A 22561-nucleotide genomic window follows, 5' to 3' on the forward strand; every position below is an offset into this window, starting at 1 on the left:
CCTGGATTATTTTTTGGGTTTTAATTTTACTTTAGTGCTTCCACGAAATATTTAAAAGCTTATTTATCTCATATGAATACACATAGCCATATTATACAGCTAAATCAATGTCTTATAGCCTATATTTGAAACAAAATGGTCCACAAAATCTGCGGTTTCGTAAATGACGTTACTGACATGTGATTAAAGCCAAAGAGTCATACTCTACAAGATAATAGCTGCGCTAAGTTTGGGCTTCAACAACTAGCTAAGGAGGAAACCCGTTGTTTTGTCTATTGTATAATCGATAAAAAGGCACTACTGGATTTTGGTATTGTAAATAAGAACTTGCGTTCATTCGGCTATTTAAAAAAACACTGTAGTGTGTTCGTCACGGCTGAGGGCTCCGAGAAGCCGCCGACTGTAAAAGACAGCGGAAGTGGTAACAGGAAAAATTTCGTACCGGATGTGTGTCTTTGTTCCATCGAGTATGTTCCTTTGCCATCAAAACAAACAGGCACTGTGGCTAATGTCACTGACAGCAACACCTGTTTACGTTAGAAGTCAGTCTGCTGTATCATCATGCCACTGAAATCATGTTGCATTTACAGCACCGGCGTTTTTTCCATACTATTTTTGATCCTGGGTATTTCCTTGGTCTTGTCTAACGTGTTTCCCCACTTTTTACAGTCGGTGGTTGAAAAGGTAAGCATCTTATTAATGCTAAGATTTTGTAACAACGTCACATAATCTCTTCCTATAAATATGCTTACGTTATAGTTAGACAGCTAGTATATAGACAGCTAATGTGAGCTAGCGTGAATTGACAAAACATCAAAGACAGCCTGCGTGAGTATCACCGTGAACGTGTTTCCTGGATAGCTTTCGGTCTTTAGCTGACCTGAGAAGTTTAACTTTTCTTTAATAATTAGTTAAATTTGTGTAGTAGGAGTGTGATAGAAGTTAAAAGACTTTATAATATAGACAGGTTGTGAAGACTTTTGCTGATACTATTATATCTGTTTAATTAACCATGTTATAAGCTGTTTGGGTGGGGTGTTATTATGTAAAATGGAATGTCTGTTGATATTTTGCTAGCAGCAGCATTAGCCGCATAAACTCAGCAGTTTGTTTTACATATTTTAAAGCTATTTAATTGTATTCCTACATTATGATATCCTCATCTCATTGTCCAACCTCACTGTGAGGTGAATGACCTATAAAGACTGCTAGCCCACATGCACCATGCAGCAGTGGCTTTTGTCATATGATGGGAGGAAAGCCAAGTCAGCAGCAGATTATTCGTCTGAAGTCACACTTTTTCTGCTCTTTACCCTCCTTACTTAGGAAATAGTTTTGAAGAATGGCACAGAGGCATACAAGGCCTGGGAAAGTCCTCCAGCCCCGATTTACATGCAGTTCTACTTCTTTAATGTGACCAACCCAATGGAGGTGTTGGATGGGGACAGGCCTGCGGTGGTGGAGGTTGGACCATACACGTACAGGTGAGGGTTGAATAGGAAAAATATCTGTTACCAAACAACAGCATCACAGATCTTAAGGAGGGGGTCACAAAATCCACCCATCGACACTGACACAGAAGCTTTGCGCAGCAATTTGTCTCTAAAAAACATAAGACTTGCATCACTCCATTTCTATATTTGTTCTTCCCTCTTTTCCGGAGCATCTTTCTGTGTCAAAAGGCATGATCTTTAACAACACTGTATTGCAAACGTTTTATTTACCTCTCCATTACTTGATATAACTCTGTGATCCACTGACACACCTGTAGAAGGTTTTATTATTCTATAAACCCACATTTGGTAGATTACATCTCACACACTGAGGTGGTTTTCCTTTCACATTTGGCACACTGAAAGCTATAAAGTCCCAAATGTTCTTTTCTGAATTTCTGATCAATTCAATTGGAGCCGTTTCAGACACCTCACGTGAACTTGGCGATAAGCTATCAGCTTTTTGGAGAAGAGTTTCATATATCCAGTGAGTTAATCAGAGCAACTACTGTCATTGCTCAACAACTGCAAACATGTGGATTCTTGTTTTTTTAAAGTCACATTAAATAAAATCAGGAAGTGAAATTACTTTAAAGGACTATTGCATTATGACACAACGTAATTATTGAATGACAGCCTTTTCTCTGCAGCCTGAGGTTCAGATGCTGTGTGTATAATAACCGTGAAATTATATTTTCCTTCACAGAGAGTACCGGCCCATGGAGCAAGTGAACTTCCACAATAATGGCACTAAAGTCGCAGCTGTCAACACTAAGACCTACATATTCCAGCGTAACATGTCCCGAGGTCCGGAGAGCGAACTCATCAGGACAGTCAACATTCCTGCAGTGGTGAGCCACAGTAATGCATGAATTACGGGAGTTGTACATTTAGTCACAGTAGGACAGTTGTTTAGCTTTGTGTATTTAATCAACAGCAACATACAAACAAGGAAGGTGTGTTTTATTAAATTGATTATTATTTTCAGCATACATTCATCTATCACATGACATACAGTAAATTGCATTATAATGTTCTTATCATTCTTAACGCTGTGTATTGGCAATGATCTTGTGATTAGAAACGTATCATGATGCAGGAGTCAAGATTCAATATATTGCGATGTATTGCATTACTATAAGCAGTATTTCGATTAAAAGAATATATATATAATTGAAGGAAATCTGCCACACAACAACGTGTACATACAATAGGATTTTAAAGGTCAAAACAGGGTGCTGGTTTAGCTCAGTTGGTAGAGCAGGCGCCCCATGTACAGAGGCGAAGTCCTCGACGCACTGATCGCAGACTCGCCGCACTTTGTTGCACTTGCAACCTCACTCTTTTCTCCCTACATTTCCTGTACATCTTTACTGTCCTATAGAAAAATCAGAAACAAAAAAAAAACCCTCATAGCTCTAGTTTTTGTGAAATCTGAGCAAAGGAGTTAACATTTTCCTCCATCAGTAAGAAAAAATGTGAATTTTGCAGCTAAATTATTGAATAAAAATCCATATTTAATATCACTGCAGTATCAAATGACATAATTGCAATACTTGAGTGTCTCAATATTTTCTTACACCCCTAATAATTAATATTATGCATGTTTTGTCATTTTTATCAGCCACTTATAAGAATTAAACTATGTTACTAAGTATTTTAAGAGTACACTGTACAGTCTGGTACATGCTAGTTTTATATAGTAATTGTATTCTTTTCTTTCTAGCCTATAAAATCCTTAAACTGTCACAGATCTTTGAAAGTGAAAGATGATGATTTCAGCACTAAAACATCCAAATATGTTCTGTTGTAATATGCTAACATAATGTGAACTGTCCTACAGGGTTTTTATACATTCTTTTAGTCAATGATTGATTCTATTATGTCGTCTTTTATTGAACTTATGCAATTTACAGGACTTTACATGGCAGCTTTTCTTCAACAAGCCCCTCTCTCCCTCCCTTCTCTCTCCTCGTAGACGGTGATGAACAAGTTCAAGGACGATGCCATCCTAAGCAATCTGATCAGCTCCTACATGAGGTCCTCCGGCAGCGGCCTGTTCACCACCCGCCCTGTGGGACAGCTGCTGTGGGGATACGAAGACGGCCTGCTCAAAGCTCTCAAAGCGTTCCAGCCCAATCTGGATGATATTTTTGGACTTTTCTATAAGGTGTCATATGAACACATTATACTTTGCACTGCCCTGAGCCAAGCATGATTTTCTGCTAATTCTCATGGGACCAGCTCCTCTTTTTTGTGTGAGAACTGTTTGTTGTCTTCTTACAGAGCAACGCCACCAACGATGGTGAATACGTGTTCTTCACCGGAGAAGAAAACTACAAGGACTTTGCCAGAGTGGATACCTGGAACGGTGAAAGGTAACCGCCTTCGCGCACCTTTAGCACAAATGAACAATGAACGAGAGAGAATTTGTCCAATCAGAAATAACAATTGACTTCATTTATATAGATGACACTTGGATTACACAGAATAGACTCTGTCAGTAGCAGACAGGAAATGAATCACGGCTCATCCTGTGTGACAACATTAAGAAATCACAAAGCCAAACCCCGGGGTCTGTCTATGTCATTATTAAGCAAATCAGCTATGAGGCACAAAAGTGGTACAGTAGTTATCTTAATTGATCTTGATCTGGATGGTACTCTTGATACTCTTGACTTTTCTTTCTCTAAACCTTATTGTTTTAGAATCTTCTGTTGTGTCCATCAATCAAGTATAAAAAGGATATCCTGTACTGGACTTGTTAGCAAGCTTATTCTCACTCTTCAATCTTTATTTAAGGACTAGTTTGACATTTAGGAAAACATGTCTTTGAGTAGAAGAAGCTGCTGTCAAAAATGGCATTTAAATATGAATCAACAGATATGAGATGGTTAGCTACACTATTCGTTTAACATGCAAAGGTTTTCCGTCACAAAAGCTGCAGCAGATTTAGCCTCCAAACATTCGAACTTGAACTTGTGCAAGCGTAAAATGCTGGGCATTCCTAATTCCCCAAACTCCTGGACTTAAGATGATAAACAGATGATAAAGAAAAACATGAAATATTCTGTCTTGTGTGTGTTTGCATGCAGAAATCTGAGATGGTGGACATCTGAAGAGTGCAACATGATCAATGGAACGAACGGAGCATCCTTCCATTCGGTCATCACCAAGGACGAGATGCTCTACATGTTCTCCTCTGACCTCTGCAGGTTAGTGCGCTTTTCTGTGTATGTTCACAGCAGTATGTCAAAATCTTACAAGCATTATTTACGTCTTGATATGAGATCTACCACCTCTTTAGTGCTGCGTAAAACACCTAGTATCAGCTCTCTCTGATTGTTGATAAATCAGAGCTAGGAGTGCAGCATAGGCAGGTCACCTCAATGCTCTGTTATGTGTGTTTATGAGGCAGTAACATGTCAATGACCAACACACCCTCTTTAAAGACACAGCTTTTTTGGCCTTACATGTACATAATGTACATGTATACAATTTACTCCTGCCTGCAAACTTTAACCAGCTTTTACTCTGCTCCCCAGGTCTCTGTACGCTTTGTACGAGGAGGATGTGACAGTGAAAGGGATCCCTGGGTATCGCTTCAGTCCCCCTAGCATGGTCTTTGCCAATCACACCGTGAACGCAAATAACGCAGGCTTCTGCGTCCCGGCTGGAAACTGCCTCGGGTCGGGCGTTCTGAACGTTAGCGTGTGTAAACAAGGTGGGAAGTTAAACCCGAGTCACAGAGCCTGATGGTTTTTTTAGAAGCTCTTTCAGCATGAATGCAGTCGTGACATTTCACATCTTTAATTATGCTTTAAAAACACAATCTGTTGTTTGTTTAGGAGCTCCCATCATTATGTCGTCGCCACACTTCTACCAGGGGGATGAGAAGTTTGTTAATGATGTGTTTGGCATGATGCCGAACAAGGACCTGCACCAGACTTCAATTGATATCAATCCGGTAGGAATTTTAACTTTCATTCTTCAAGATATCCTCCAGTCATGTGGAATCAAGTGAAATTAGTGGTTTTAAAATCTTAAATCGGATCTAATTCGTCTTTCTCTTTTAAAAAAATCAATAATTTATGAATGTGCGTGTTTTATTAAGTTCAAAAGTTTAACTTCTGGACATAAGATGTCGCCCTCTTCCCAGAAATCTCAATTCTTGCGCTTAAAGGATAACTTAGATACCGACCAGAAGGAAAACGTTTAAGATCACTGTTACCCCACCATGAGCAGCGCTTATCACGCCGCCCCTGTGCTGCACTGGGTCACTCTGACCACGTCATGATCCATCTGCAGAAATTAAAGCTCTGTAAACCTGTAATGACGACATCTAAAAAGTGGACCAGTGAAGCTGTGCTTAGACTGTACGGATTGGGAAGCTTTCAGCACTGCTACCAACAGTCTGGATGAGTACACAGAGGCTGTGACGACATACATCAGCTGCTGCAAGGACTGCTGTGTAACATCACGCACCATGGGGAGTTACAACAACGACAAGCCCTGGTTCACAGCCACACTCGGACGGCTGAGGCAGTGAAAGGAGGAGGCATTTAGGAGTGGGGACAGAGACGGCTACAAACAGGCTAAATACGCCTTCAGCCGGGCGGTGAGAGAAGCTAAGCTCTGATGCAGGCTCAGTCTGGAAGGGTCTCAGACAGCTCACCAGCTACAAGCCGAAAACCCCCCACTCTGTTAAGGACCTGCGCCTTGCCAACGACCTGAACGAGTTTTACTCTCGCTTTGAAAGACAATGGGACAGTCCTGACACCATCCCCCGTGACTCCACTCAACAGCTACAGATTATCACCTCCACCGCCTCAACGCCCCCCTCCCCTCACACCACAGCAACAACCCTCTCTATCATGGAGACAGGATTTTGAAGAGACAGAACCCCAGCAAAGCAGCCAGACCAGACTCGGTCTCCCCCTCCACCCTGAAGCACTGTGCCGATCAGCTGTCTCCGGTGTTCACAGACATCTTCAACACCACACTAGAGACCTGTCACGTGCCAGCCTGCTTCAAAGCCTCCACCATCATTCCTGTCCCCAAAAAGCCAAGGACCACAGGACTTAATGACCCTGTTCACATTTGGTATCAACATGTGGTTTTTGTGATCGGATCACAAGTGGCTCTCAGGACGGATTAAAGACGCATTCAGATCCGATCACTCAGGCCACATACGGAGGTGCTCTGGGACGCATTTATCCACATACGTGTTGTAGTAACGCACATGTGTCTTGGGCCACATTAAGCACCGCCCACTCACAGACAGATCGTGTCTGTGTTTATTCACTGAGAGAGAGAGAGAATTTCATTTTTTAAAAGGAGGGAGACAGAGCGCAGGTCGGAGATATGATCCAGGAGCAGTTTATCACAGTTTAAAAATCAAGTGATCCACATGAAGTTTTTAAACATGCAGCGCACTGAGGAGGACACAGATCTGTGTGTGTTTCAGGCTCTGCTCCTGGCTTAATATTAGTCGCGATCTGTCCCGTATTTTCGCGCACAGTTACCATAAAGTACTTATAAACTACATCTTCACATCACATGGCGTGAATGACACGAGCAGGAGCCATAACCCGCATGCAGATCATCATAGTTTTTTATAATGCAGCGCGGGGAGGAGACCGATGCTTGTCTGTCACTGTTAACAAGACACTCCAGCCTGCTGTGTATCATATATTTGATAAACACAGAGCGGTAGAGGAGTATCAGGCTTCATGATCAAACTAAGTTTTATATCACGTCATCACTCTAGTCCGCGATCACCCGCTCCGTCCCCCCTCCCTCTGTGTTCGGGCGCAGCAGCTCTCCCCCTCTCTGTGGTGCGAGTCTGCATCACACTTTCTTTCATTAAATGATGTTTTATATTATTCTATGATAAGTCTAATGACGGAGACCGAGCCTCCGTGTTTAATCGCATACAGAGCGGGAAAGTGAGATCCGATCACAGGTGGTCACTGAAGACGCATTCGAGGGGCTCGTTAATGCCAGGTGTGAACAGCAGGCTTAGAGCTGACCGGATCACCCAGGACAGATGCGTAATACCAAATGTGAACAGGCCCAAGGACCACAGACCCATCGCTCTGACCTCTGTGGTAATGAAGTCCTTTTAGCGCCTGGTGCTCTCACACCTAAAGGACATCACAGACCCCCTCCTGGACCCCCTGCAGTTCGCCTACAATTTCAATTTATTCAAAGGATGGCCCCTTAAGATGCAGCATCTGATTTTCGAGGGGGTCCTATAAACACAAATACAAAATTATGAAACATGTACAAACAAACAAAACAAAAAACAACAACTGAACATAACAAACATACACAGCAGTGTAGACATTTCACTCACCCACACCCCACCGATCAGAATTTTTACAATAAATACAGTGACCTGGATCGTTACATAAACATACAGAATAATTGATACAGTCTAAAGTACACACAAATCAAAAGCATGAACAGGTTGTTTTAAGATAAGAAAATAAAGATGTCCTGAAGCAGCCGCAAGAGGTAATGGATCTCAGAGATAGAGGAAGATTACTCCAGTCAAATGGAGCTTTGTATTGAAATGAGCGGTGACCAACTTCTTTGAAAATTCTTGGGACAAAGAAAAAGGGATATTGCATATGTCTGAGTGAGTGTGAGCAGCAGGGGCAGTTAAAATGAACACATTTGAAAATAAACTGAACCCAGTGAAATTGTCGTCTAGATTTAAGCTGTAGCCAATTAAGTTATTCAAACATGAAACAATGGTGAGTTCTGTATGGACACCTCAAGATAAATCTACAAAGGGAATTATAAACAACATTAAGGGGCTTAAGATTACTGTCCAAGGAGTTCTGATAATCAATATCAACATAATCAATTATCGGTAAAATCAACTGAGAAATTTTTCTTGTTCTGACTTGAAATGTAAAGCAATTAATTGTGCGATAAAGTGAGTTCAGACAGCCATATGCTTTTTTTGTAATAAAATCGATGAGGGGTTTAAAGGAGGGTTCAGGGTCAACCCAAAGTCCCAGATATTTGAAGGTATCAACTTTCTCAAGGGGTGACCCATCATTAAAATGAATGTGTAAATCAAAGGAATATGAGCGAACGCCATGCTGCAGGACTTCTTCTTAGTCAGTAAAATTCTGTTATGCTGAAACCTTTTTTGGGCCGAGTTAAAATCAAGCTGTAAAGAATGCTGAATTTGTGTTATATCTGAGTTGGAAATGTAGATAACAGTGTCGTCAGCATAACGATGAGCAAGACAGTTTGAACATATTAGCAGTAAATCATTAATAAAGATAGAAAAAAGAAATGGTCCCAAAGTGGAACCTTGTGGAACACCCCTTTTAACAATTATGTAGTCGGACTGAGAGCCTTGAAAAACAACACACTGACGTCTATAATGCAGATAGGCATTAATCCAAAGGAGAACATTTTGATTTAAACCAATAGAATAGAGCTTATAGAGGAGGAGGTAGTGATCAACCATATCAAAAGCTTTCCAAAGATCAATAAAAATTGCCCCTGTGAGATGGCCTTTATCAAAGGATGAGAACACATCGTTAGTACATTTAAGAAGAGCAATGGTGGTGGAAAAATTGGGTCTAAAACCTGATTGGAATGAAGATAAAATACTTATATTATATTATAAATAAGTTTCTTGAATACTTTTGCAATAGAGCAAATAATAGATATAAGTAGATAGTCATTTATCAGATGGGTCTCTGCCTTTAAAAAGAGGGGTAACTCTGGCACTACTTGAATGAGTAGACAGAGACAGGTTAAATAAATCAGCAAGGGGATACATGATTACACGAGCAGCAAGTGTAAATAATAATTTCATTTTGCCTCTCAAGAGAATAAATAGTTGACAAAATACACTTTGTAGAGTCAGTTGAGGCAGAGGGAGGCCTATAAATGTTACCAATAGTTAAATGTTTGTTCTCATGAAGTATAATATTAAAAAACAGACATTCAAAATAAACTCAGGAAGGACACACTCAGAGACAAGATGCATCAACATATGTGGCCACATCACCTCCTCTAGAAGGCCTTTCAGCTTTATATAAAACAAAATGATCAATTTCCATGTAGCCATGTTTCAGATATAGTGATAATACTGGGTTTGTAAAGACTAATCCATACTCTGAGGAGATCCATTTTTGAAACAAGGCTCCTAATATTAAGATGAATAATCTTTAAACCTTTTACTGAATCACTTGTGTCTCACTGAAGAAATAAATACAACAGGTCAAAAAAGAAAAAGAAGTTGGGAGAGAGCGAGAGCAGCAAAGAGGACGGACAGACAAACACACAAACTTGCACACGAAAACATAAGAGGAATTAAACAGCAGGTGAACTAGAAAAGAAAGAGAGCAAATAACCACAGGCTCAGACTGCTACATCGTTTACAAATGGGCACGAGGCGGGGACCCTGCTTATTCACAGTCCAAAAATATAGATCATCCATAAGAGTTATACACATGACCTCCAATACTCACAGTAATAAAACAAAAAGTTTTAATAAACAAAAGAAGGAAGGCCATTGATTTTATTTCAATGCAACGTTACGATAGTCTTGACTTGAACACAGCCAGCCTCACATTTTAAGGCAAACAACTGGATCACACACACCACGGCGTTATTAAGTCATAACGTAGCCAAAATAAAGTTAAGGTTTGCCAAAAAGTTATTTTATGCACAAAACGGGACGGAAAGAGTACACTGAAGATGCTTAATTAATGTAGTCATTAATAACGTTAGAGTTACGTGATGTCATCCAGTGAAGAAGAATAGAAAAACGCACAGACAAGCAGGTTGCAGGATATCTACTCATGGTGCTAACAGTCACGGGGGAGGAGAGGGAACGTCTCGGTAAAAAGTCTCAGCTTCTTCAGGACAGCGGAACAGTTTTGGCTTCCCATCCACCACCACTCTCAGTGTACAGGGATACAGCAGAGAGTATCTGATATCAGCGGCACAGAGTTTCTTTTTGACAGTATCAAACTGCCGATGTTTTTTGCTCAGGGCAGCACTGAAGTCAGGATAAATATGGAGAAGACAGTGGAGATGGATGTGGATTTTAGAAAGACAGCAGCCACACCCGCCCCCATCACCATCAGTGACTCCACTGTGGAGTCTTTCCGCTTCCTGGGGACCATCATCAGCCAGGACCTCAAGTGGGAGCTGAACATCGGCTCCCTCATCAAAAAGGGACAGCAGAGGATGTACTTCCTGCAGCAGCTGAAGAAGTTCAACCAGCCAAAGACAATGATGGTGCACTTCTACACCGCCATCGTTAAGTCCTTCCTCACTTGCTCCATCACCATCTCGTACGCTGCTGCCACTGCCAGGGGCAAGCGCAGGCTGCAGCGTATCATCCGCTCTGCAGAGAGGGTGATTGGCTGCAGTCTGCCATCTCTCGAGGACCTGTACACCTCCAGGACCCTGAGGCGTGCATTCTAGTTCTGTGTTAATTGTTTTGCACCAAAATTACCAAAACAAATTCCTTGTATGTGCAAGTCTACTTGGCACGATACTGATTTTGAAACCTGGGCTGTTCGCCATCTAGTGGTGACATGAGTCACTGTCTTTATGCTGTGCACAAATTACATGTTTTAAAGGATATCTTCAGTATCTTTAAACCTGGGCCCTATTTTTTACAAATTTGGGTGTGGAAATGACTCATAGGAACAAAAACTTTTAGAATCGGTCCAGTAGATGGCCTCCGCCGTAGCTGCTATACGGCCGCAATGGCTGCAACATAATCCCCTGAGGTAAATGCGCCCGTTCAAAGAACGTCCACTTAAAGTGCTTGTTTTTGCCACTGACAGGCTCAGATTGTTACTCCAGGTGTCCGACAGCATTAAGGAAATGATCCCTACAAAGATCATCCTTTTTTTTTAATGAGTAAGATCCTTTTTGTTTAACCAGAAACAGAAGTCTCGCTCTGAAATCCCGCGGCTGGTGAGATGTGAGTTAGAGTTGGAGAGAGGATTTGTTTACGTAGAGCACTGCCAGCAATAATATATTTCATGAAGATGAAGATGAGGCATTTGAATTTGATGGCCGTCCCTTTTTATTTGAGCCAGAGTATGTGGACGAAGAGATCATAGAAGTTGAAGAGAGAATGAGGAGAGAGAGAGAGGAGTAGAGGAGGACATCTACTGGACTGTTTCCAACAGTTTTTGTTTCTATGAGTCATTTCGACCCCCAAATTTGTAAAAAAAAAAAAAAATAGGGCCCAGGTTTAAAAACACTGAAGGTATCCTTTAAAACATGTAATTTGTGCACAGTTAGCATAAAGCCGGTGACTCATGTTCACCACCAGATGGCGAACAGCCTCAGCTTTGTGACTTTAAGCCAGTTGTTTGGACCAGACAGGAAGCAGACGTTCTTATTTTTTAAAACAGGTGTTAAAAATTAAATCAGAGGTACGTGGAACGGAGCTGTCACCAAAGATAAGCTCTGACAGCTCTTATCATCTATGACACTGTAATGACTTGTTGTAAATCAATGATAAGGGGGAGCAGACTGGAATAAAAACACTTCCAGGAGCACACAGTGTCACTGGACATGTATATCAGTGCATCTGTTTGCACCTTATTGCTAACAACAAGATGCACTTCCAGATTTCAGCTGTCAATGGATCAGGAAAAAAAGGAGATAATAATTTTTCCTTTGGTAGAAAAATAAGAAAGATTTTGGTCCTGAATATGAAAGCAGAGAGACTACAAAGACATAAACAGTAAAGAGAAAAAGAAGTTCAGGTCTAATTATAAAACACAGTTCTGTTTGAATCTCTCACAGCTTGTTGTCTCTACTTGGCAGCCCTGCAGTTAAAGCTTTGCATGCAGACTTTCCTCAAATATAGTTGCAGATCATTTTGGGAGCTCTGCATTGATCCAGCTTGGATCCAGTATGTTGCAGCTTAGTGCTTAAACAGCAAGTGAAAAACAGATAGGAATGCATGAATATAGAAGGTGCTGAATTATTTAGGGAAAGCTCTATTTGAAAGTATTTTCCCAACTGAACCTACGACTGTGCCTCAAGCATGTAAAGTGGTGACATCAAAGCCAGTAAACAACCTCCTGTTTTCTTCCTTTATCCCGTACTACCATCTCCACTGTTCCACTGCAGGAGATTATTTCACCCTGTCAAAGTCCTGCCTCTTCTGTCATAAATACTGAATTGCAACGGCCCTGTACAACTTCATGGGTGGAACAAACCTCGGTTGTGCCACCTACAGTAATAATGTTTACAGAAAGTAAAAATAAATGAAAAAGAAAAATGTTTACAGGAAGCTTAATGTGTTGTACTTGTGCTGGTGAAATGCTGTAATGAGACATAAATGTACAGACATCAGCAGTGACAGTTCAGCACACAGTCAGTATGTTAAGTTTCTCTTAAAAAATGTGTTCCTAATAAAGTAACATTTGATTATATCATTGCATTGCAGCTAACTGGAATAATCATGCAAGCAGCAAAGCGGCTCCAGATCAACGTCTACGTAGAGAAGCTTCCCACCTTCAGGTAATCAGCTCTTTGCTTTTTCCACACCTCTGCTCATAAACCCCACCGTCACCATGTTGGCTCTACTCAAGCTGTAACAGCCGTATGACTACCTAAGACCAGGAAGGGCTGCCAGTAAGATACTGTAATGCACTTGTGCCACCATCATCAGTATTATTGGACTTTGCCCTGCTTGTTATGCACGCACTTCTGAGGCATCTGAGGGAACAAACAGCGAGATGATTTTGAGTCCAGCAGGAACAAGAACAAACCAAACAACTGTTTAAAAGTTTGGAATAAACTTACTTACTTAAACTCACAATTCATCATTTTTCAAGGGTCTTGAATGTGTTTACATTGTAGAAAGTAAAATTAAAATAATGTTATTCTGAATAAAGAAATGGTCTGTACATGGAGGACCAAATAGTGTACAATGAAACTGAAAGGGCAGATAGTGACAATGATACCTCAGAGAAACAATAAAATAAGAATACGTAAGAGACATTAACCAGCTTATTACACGACTATTTACTTACAAAATCAATAATTGGACACAAAATATTGATTTGGAAATTATTTTATTAATTTAAAAATGATATATTTCCATTTCCATAAAAATACTCTGTTACACTCAGATTGAGAGCTGCGTCCATAGCAAGAGTTAACTCTGTAGCGTTCATGAACTGAGCTAACCTAGCACCTTTTACTCACATTAAAATGAGCTAAGCTAGCTGTTTTTACTTACGTTGAAATTAGCTAAACTAGCTGTTTTTACTCACATTGAAATTAGCTAAGCTAGCTGTTATTACTCACATTAAAATGAGCTAAGCTAGCTGTTTTTACTCACATTAAAATGAGCTAAGCTAGCTGTTTTTACTCACATTAAACATTTCCACTGATGGTGAAGTGAACCGGACTCGTCAATGTCTGTGGACATTTTTCTTTTCCATTCACCGTCTTTAAACACCACCGTATCCTGTACTGTGTTCTATTTAAAGTTTACTTCATTTGTCGTCTTCAGTTTTGTAGATCTCTCTGTCGTAGCCTTCAGTTTTTGTGTGGAGACATCAACTTAATGGAAGTTTAAATCATTTTGTTATTCTTCTTTTGAAAGTGAAACATTTGGTATCTGAATTTATTGTTATAACTATTTTAAAATAGTTATCATTGGAGAAGAAAAACATCACAACAGGTGATTCTATATTTTTGAATTCTACTGTACATGCAGACAAACTATACTGTAGCTATATATATACAGACCAGCATGCCTATAAAGATGTAGAAAGACATGAACATCTTTCTGAATGTGTCTATTCCCTTTTATCAAGAAACACATAATTATGAGAGAAGATAAAACATTGTAAATAATTTTCTTTTTCTTTCAGTCAAACAGGAAACGTGAGGACAGTGGTCTTTCCGGTGCTTTATCTCAATGAGGTATGAAAACACACAAACATTGATTTAGTCACACACTGAACACCGGTGAGCACAGAGATCACAAACCGCCATCAGCAATCTGAGTCCACTCCAAACTGATGCCATTACAAAGGGCAGAGAGGTCATTGACCTCGTCATAAATGTATTATATCATCGACACAATTAATTTGATTTAGAAATTATGCATCTTATTGCTGAATTCCACAATTGAATCATTACGCTAGTTAACCCACATTTGAAAGAATGGATGTATTTTATACACAAAATTATTTTAATTACAGTTGTAAAACTTTTATGAGAATATATAATGTGTATGGAAGCAAAGAAGGGTTAAAATATTTTGAGTTTTATGTGCAACTGGAAGGAAGTAGAGTTTTGTTTATGCTCATTTAAGCTCCTTTTTCTTGGATCATCTCGTCGGTTTGATCCTGAGCTCAGATGTTCCAGTTTGAATTTTTTTTATCACATTGGACTTTGGTGTGTTTAACTTGACTCATTCAAAACGAGCCCCTGTCTCTAATCTCTCTCTCCCCTGCTGTCGTTTCAGAGCGTCGTCATTGACGACGCGTCAGCCGCGAAGCTGAAACAGGTTGTCACCGGGCAGAACGTCGTGGACAACATTCCGTTCATGCTGATTGGTGTAGGCATCATTCTGGGCGGGATCTTCATGTTCCTTATGTGTCGGCACAAAATCCCTGAGGTGAGTGTTTGAGATAGACTTTAATGGGTTTCCATTATGAACAATGAAAAATTATTGGCATTATTTTTTTGAGAAATTTTGTTGCTTTTAATTGTTTAATCTATAAAAAAAATACCTTATTTATTCATCTTTATTTATTAGACCTTCGCTGTAAATTTTAGCATTTTATTTATTACTTCACACAAACATGGCTGTGCTACAAATGTCATTAGATGGTTATCTTTAAGAGAAATAATGTGGGCAATGATGTCATGATAATACAGTGCTGCCTACCATTTGTAATGCATCTCAGTGATTGCTCTGCTGTAAAAGCGCAGTGTAGGCGATATAAAGGTAATTCATTGATGTGTTTATTCAGTAGGCCCATAAACGTCTGCGCGGCGTATTGGGAAAACGTTTTAATGCTTACTGCACAAGCGTCACGTTGCTGCCACCGGTGTTTTCCGTGTGCATTAAAATGTAATTCTTCTTCTTGTCTTCAATTATTTTGCTAATATCTATCGTACACTGAAGTCTGCTCTCCACCCAATCCTCTCAGCTGAGCGCCCCGCCCCCCCAGGCTCACACACTCAGAGCATGCAGGGGCGGGGTTGACACAGACAGACAGGCATGTTTCCCATGACTGTATTGATTTAAAGTGGAGGCGAGGGCTTGTTAGTCAAAACTATTTTATCAGACAATAGAAAAAAGTAGCCGGCTGCAATTAAGTGAATATTCGGCTGTTTGACCGACAGCTGCGCTTATTGAAAGCCCTGCATAGTGGCAAACTAATAGTGCCATGCTTAGTCTGTATAACGTGTATATACATGTGTATATTTAAAAAGGTTTTTCAACACTCTTTTAATACAATTTTTTTGGGGTGTTTTTTTCAGAGCACTGCAGCTGAACGACAGCCCCTGCTGTCATCGTAGCACCAAACACAACAAGACATCATGAGGATCACCACGTTCGCATTATCATTCATCATTTCAAGAGTTCAGTGAATCCTCAATTTACATTAACTCCCAAATAACATATAACACTTTTAATACCGCAGTTTATTTTCAATCTAATGTTTATAAGAAACAAAGTGAAGGAACAGTTTGTGTTGTTTGTTACGTGGTTGGGCTTTTCGTCCCCATTTGAAGCCATTTTTTAATTATGCTGTCGTCCTATTTTTTTAATCATATCTTAAATTGAGTCGAACTTTTGAATTGTCTGTTAAGTCAGCTCTGAGTTTATCCATCCTCCAGGAATTTAAGATAACAATAATGTAATTATTGAAAGACAGCCCATATTTTTGTGCGAAATTGCGGCCTTTCGGAGTACAGTACTGTGCAAAAGGTTTAGGCAGGTGTGAAAAAATGCTCTAAACTAAGAATGCTTTCGAAAATATAAATAATAATAGTTTATTTTTTATCAATTTACAAAATGATAAGTGAGCGAACAAAAGAAAAATCTATATCAAATCAATATTTGGTGTTACTACCCTTTGCTTTCAAAGTCTTATAGGTACACCTCTCTTCTGTTCATTCACTGCATTTTGTTAACTGATGAAAATAACCTATTAACACTTCCATTTTTGAAAGCATTCTTAGTTTACAGCATAAATTGTGTGTGCTTGAGTGTGTGTCCACAAAACAGATGAAATAACAATGACGTTATTCAGTCAGCATGTGTTTTCAAACTGAGGGAGGTCATCCGTTTTTAGCGTGGTTTGTTCAGATTGTGAGTAAAGAAAAGTTTTTCCAGCTAATTTAAAGAAAGAAGAATATTCTTCCGTTTTAAAGTTTTTCGCTGGTTATGAAACAGACTGAAATTAATTCTGATTACTCTATATGAGCTACAAAAGCAAACCAGACCATCAGCGATAAGATGGATTATTTCTATGTAGTTGTTTTTAATGCCTGAAACTGCTGGTGGAGGTAGGTGTCAGATGAAGTGATTAACTGCACGCTGCCTTTGTTTACATTTTGCAGGGAAAATAAATGAGTGGTGAAGAGTTAAAGAAAGCAGGATGAGATTTTTGTTAAAACCAGCACTTAAGCATGTACAGGGCAAAATCAGCAAAGAGATACGAGGTAAGGCTTTGTCCACAGGGGGCGCCAAAGTCAACACAAACCGAAAGTTCCTCACAGAAGCTTTAATAATGCTATAACATCAACATTTCACATCTTTTGTATTGTCGTAAAGAATAAGCAAAGTAAGAAAAACAAAGCCAAGCTGGGCTGGAGCTCTGACTCTATCATGAGCAGGACCAGCTTCATTTTGAAAGCATGTACTCTGTTGTATCCTTCAGTGGGAATCCTGTAATTCACAATACCTTTCAAAATACTATCATGTGGAATAACATCAGAATAGTATTAAAACAACTGAAGCAGTATAAAAGAACATATCTGGCTGATGTGGCGTGACGTCATGTCTTATGTTAGTGTAAAGCGTATTTTCTTTCCCCTTATTCCAACATGTTGCCGTTGGTGTGATTTTGTATTTCTACTGATACTCTGTGTAAAAACAGCTTCATCCTTCTGAAACTACTGACAGATATATAAACCAAATAGAAAATTGTGTTTCTCCTTTAAACCTCTAGGAATTATGGGTGATTTTGATGGTTGGATTCTGCCTGTCTGAAGCATTTTATCAAATTATTCTGATAAACCGCACTTAACAGAATGCCACTTTCATGTTTTTTTTTTGCAATCTGTATCAACACTGTTTCGCACACATAGCTGACAGTTTTCTTGCGATAATTTTGTTACGTTTTTTATAAAAGTAAAAGAATATTATTTACACTACTGCATGGTAAATGTACTGTTTTCATACTCTTAACAGGTAACACGTTGTCTTGTTTTTTGCTACAACTCAAATAAACCTGCTTCACATTCTGTAAAGGTGTGTTTGAATTCCCACCATCACACATTGCGAAATCTTGTGAATTAGTTTATCACACGTCATGACATACCTCACTTCCTCCCCTTTTGACTGTATAGATATCAAGCATTAGTCACCTTAAGGCAGCCTGAAGGAGCTGGTCTGACTAATTTATTATTTGCATGAAACGAAAGTTGGTGTTCTGAACTCACACACGCCCAGTGGTGAATAAAGTACCTGAAAGCCAAACTTGAGTAAAAGATATCAAATCAGAAAATGACTTGTGCACTCTGGGCCCCTTGTTTACATTCAGAACACGTCTTCATCATGTAAAATAATTTGAGGTGTGTACCTCACATTTCATGCACAGCTATTATTATTAAACATTTAATGATTACAGTTGGAGAATGCGTTAAATACATTTATGTTACCATAAGTTTATTGTAATATTTAAAGGGTTTTCATAAAATCCCACACATTTTCAGATACATTAATGAGGTCTCTCTCTTCTCTCTCCTCTCTCTATCTATAATCTACGTCTGTCTGTCTGTCTGTCTGACTCACAGGCTCGCATAAAAGCAAGCTGTGCGATCACACACTAATGGCGCGCTAACACCTTCATGATGAAGAGAAAAGTGCTTAATCTTATTATCGACATTTTTGGAGAAGTTACTTCAGGGTCTTCTTACTCGTACTACTGTATTGGAACAACCAGGAGAGACTGTTTATTTCCGCAAAGGCATGATCGCTGCGACATCTCTCCTGTCCATCTGCTGTTACTTGTGTCGGGGGGGTTTACACCAGTTGGCTTCCACGATGTTACATTACTGCCACCATCAGAGTTTAACCTCTCAGTTTCTGTTCATTTAAAACCGTATTTTCAGTTAAAAATCCGCACTCATGTTGGCCCAACAAATGTCTCCCAAATGTCTGACCATGTAACGAATCACAAAGACTGTTCGGGGAAATGTATCGGAGTAAAAATACACATTTTAAATTTAGTGGAGTAAAAGTAGAAGTTGTCAGAAATGTAAAAACTCAGGTAAAGTGCAGATATTCCGAGAAAATAGTACTGTAACAAAGTAATGCTTCTTTAGATTACACCACTGCTGCCACATCACCAAATAAACAGAATATTCAAGAAACCTTTGCTGCAAGCATAGTATTGGTTTATTTAATAACTTACGTAAGCGTACCTTAACTGTGAACAGTTAAATATATCCGTTAAATATAAGTCCTAAAAAATATACTCAAAGCCGAACTTTGGTGCCTCAGACCTTTTGTTGCTGTTCTGGTTCACGGATGTGATGTGGATTTGTTTAACTTCCTGTCCGGGCGTAAAACACTTCCACATACAGACTTTATTGGACACTACTCAACCAGTGTGTGTTCAATGTTATTATTGCCTAGTATTGCAAGTACTGTAACAAAGTACTATTACTTCGTTACATTACACCCCTGCATAAAGGTCATTATTAGCTACTTCATTTTCAGTGTTTTGGGCTATTTTCATTGCCAGTCTTCCCATTTAAAGAACTCAGGACAAATAGGTGACCGAATAGTGTTGGCTAATTCCACTATTTGCATTTTGGATAAGCAAATGCAGTTGGATAAATGCAACTCTATGTCTGTCAAATGTTGCCTCGTTCAGATTTAAGGAAAGGACCATTACACTTACGTAAGATGAACACATCTATTTATTGAAATTGCTGAGAAAATTGATGCTTGTACAAGGACCTTTTCTGTTTGGCTCACTGCAGTCAGCACCCCGTTATCTGCACTCAACCGCCCAAAGAGGGATAACCTTTCCTAATACATTTCTAAGTTATATACTCTATGTGGCATGCAAATTAGCCTTAGCAACTAAGCTTCAATCATTAGCTAAAAACTGATGGAGGGAAGCGATGGATTAGACTCCGCTCCCTCGTCGTTGGTGGAGGGACAAGTCCATGCCCCCAGCCACTCGATCTATCCAATCAGAGGGGTCCACACCCTGTAAACAAAGATCCTCCCTACCTGCATCTACACTCATCTGTCTCAAACTCCTTGACCTTCAAAGATGTAACTTCTTTCATTGCCTGCTCTGTTTTTGTCTCCCTAATAAGTAGCTATCTTTCCTGTTGTTACTTTCTGCAGTCTCGTTATCAGTGTCTCCCAGGCAACCATGGCAACTGTGTTCAATCACAAATCTGTTTCTCAACAGGATGTCTGCATTCAGTCAAGCATGTGAGCAACTCCCTCACTCAAAGGTGAAGGCCTTTTTGTGTAAGAGCATGTACAGCAATATAGTTCATCTGAGGGGCCTGGCTTAAACTCTCAAATGTATTAATCCATCGTAACACGGGACTAATGATTCCGACCATCTCATTATTCAACGGGTCACTTCATTCTGTAGGTTTAATGGGCATGATTACAGATGTGTTAACTCAGCGCTCAAGGGGGTACATTTTTTAAATTTTCCGACCTAACAAAAACTAGCTTATTGTGAACCTACAGCCGATAGCCTTCCTAGGTAATATTATCGTTAGTTAGAAAGCTAATACCATTTGGTAGTTTTAGATTATTCAATAGATAGGAATTAAATTCTTAGCTGATGAAATGTTAGCTAGGAATTGACTTCATTGCTAGCGTAGCCTTAGTTAGGAATTCACTTCCTTGCTAACGTAGCGTTAGCTAGTAAATAGATAAATGCTATCATTAGCTGTTTTCGAATCGTATCTAATCAAATATGTTGTTTTAACTTGAAATATGGGATGATGACTCAGCAGTTTTTTGGCTTTAATTATGTCAGTCGCTAATTTATCAGGAAGAGGTGAGATGATAATTGCTGTCAGATATTCTAAATGTATACGACTTACAAACTGGAAACACAGCAGAACAATATTATAACTTTTATTTGGGCTTCTAACTATGAGCGAGATGTCAGGGAGAAATGGCGACTGCGTCAATATGGTAAATTAGGATAGAAAAAGGAGTTAGTGTCTGGCCAAAGTTAGTTTTTGCACCTGAACTTATAGAACTTGCTGTTAAATTGGAAACACCAGTTGTGAAGGAAACAGAAGGAAATAAATTAATGCTTTTCTACAGTCCCTGACACATGTTAACAGCTCCTCCGACGTGGAATTGTCCTCAATTACTGGCTTAAGGTGTACTTTGACTCCCCGCAGATATCCTTTGACCTGGGTTGTCATTATAAAACTGATAGGTACCATTGTTCAAAGAGACTTACATTATGTTGGCTCTGACTTGAGACCAGCTTCTCTGCCAAACCTCAGCCTCTATCACCAAAGTTTGGAATAGGAGAATAAATCTTTCGTATCTATGAAATGGTAGCTCCTCCCAGACCCAATTATAGCCTTTAATACAAGTTGCATGGGACAACACAGCAGCCGCGACGCAGAGCAACTTCTCTCTTGAACTTGATCTGGAATCAGCATGGGGACTTTTCAGGAAAAAGTCGTCGTCCTTTCTATTGTTCTCTGTCTGATCTGCGTTGTTCAGGTAAGCCAATAACTTTTCTACTGTTACTGTTTTTGCCCTGAGAGTTTGCTTTGTTGCTCAACAGAACATCACAGCTTTTATTTTTTAATTGAACAGGATTTTATCACCATACAACATGAGATTCTTTAAGGATGTTTAATTTGCCCCTACAGGTCAATTTGATGCCAGTTACAGAAGACTGGAGAGGTTTGATCCAGCGGACCAAACGCTCACTTCTGTGGCGGTGGAACAGCATGAAGCCTGTAGGTGCCAGCTGCAGGGAACACTTAGAGTGTGGCACTAAGTACTGCAGGTATGTTGGCGCCTAAGTCCACAGACATCTGGCATAAAGAGAAGAAATGTGACATTTTAATGAGAAACCATGTTACTCCAACTGAAATGTTTATGTTGTTAAAATAAAAGTTTGCATGTTCTGTATATAGTGTATTAAATCTGTGTATGTATTTGTGTAGTGTAAAAAGTTTGTCCACGTGTGTTCTGCACGGTGTGGCAAAAGTCAGAAAGTAATGACACTGCCATAAAGTTGCTCCTTATCTTTACAGGAAAAATATTTGTTCCTTCTGGAACTCCAGCTGAAGAGGAAACACAAACTTAACTCCATCAGGTTGACCGTCTACAAAACAAACGTCTGCCTGGTGGACCAAAGCACCTCAAAATGAACCCTGCACGAAATGACTGGCTTGAACCGAACACCTGCAATAAGATCATCAGACTGCATTCAGCTCAATGGCTCCATCTAGTGCGAAAAATAATTTACATCATTAATTTGTTGAAGTCACTTGCAGGACATCAGACAGGCTGCATTATTGTCAACATGTTTTTAATAAGAAAATATAAATATTCCAAAAAGTGTGTGAGGTGCTCTGACTTTCTTAGTACTTGTTGTTATTATATAGTTATTTGTACATATTGTAAACAATGTAAATATTTAAATATATTCAACTTTTTTTACGAGGTTGTATTGCCAGAATTCTTTTTGTAAACAAGCTCAGAACAAATTAAAATGTCTATCACAGTTTCTTTCTCTATGTCACTGCAATGGAAAAAGATGGCTGGTTAAACAAAA

At 39.5% G+C, this 22561-nt stretch overlaps 1 protein-coding gene across 1 annotated transcript; it reads left to right on the forward strand.

Moving 5' to 3' along the window:
* Positions 1–472: 472 nt before the first annotated feature.
* scarb2c (scavenger receptor class B, member 2c) lies at positions 473–18008 on the forward strand. The gene is made up of 12 exons (XM_069673768.1): positions 473–684; positions 1327–1484; positions 2200–2344; positions 3472–3663; positions 3780–3871; positions 4589–4708; positions 5039–5217; positions 5342–5460; positions 12955–13028; positions 14393–14444; positions 14992–15144; positions 16017–18008. Exons 1-12 carry the CDS (start codon positions 562–564, stop codon positions 16053–16055), a joined length of 1446 nt encoding a protein of 481 aa, XP_069529869.1. The 5' UTR covers positions 473–561; the 3' UTR covers positions 16056–18008.
* The last annotated feature ends 4553 nt before the right edge of the window (positions 18009–22561 follow it).

The sequence above is a fragment of the Semicossyphus pulcher genome, unplaced genomic scaffold, assembly GCF_022749685.1.
Source record: "Semicossyphus pulcher isolate SPU_LCO1_2020_fin unplaced genomic scaffold, fSemPul1.0.p SCAF_22, whole genome shotgun sequence".
Lineage (NCBI taxonomy): Eukaryota > Metazoa > Chordata > Actinopteri > Labriformes > Labridae > Semicossyphus > Semicossyphus pulcher.

Bases quoted from the DNA above. Each gene is read 5' to 3' on its own strand.
- scarb2c (XM_069673768.1), top strand. From the start codon at position 562: ATGCCACTGAAATCATGTTGCATTTACAGCACCGGCGTTTTTTCCATA. The intron at 5,218-5,341 runs GTGGGAAGTTAA...TTGTTTGTTTAG, and splicing joins CGTTAGCGTGTGTAAACAAG to GAGCTCCCATCATTATGTCG. The intron at 15,145-16,016 runs GTGAGTGTTTGA...TGTTTTTTTCAG, and splicing joins GTCGGCACAAAATCCCTGAG to AGCACTGCAGCTGAACGACA.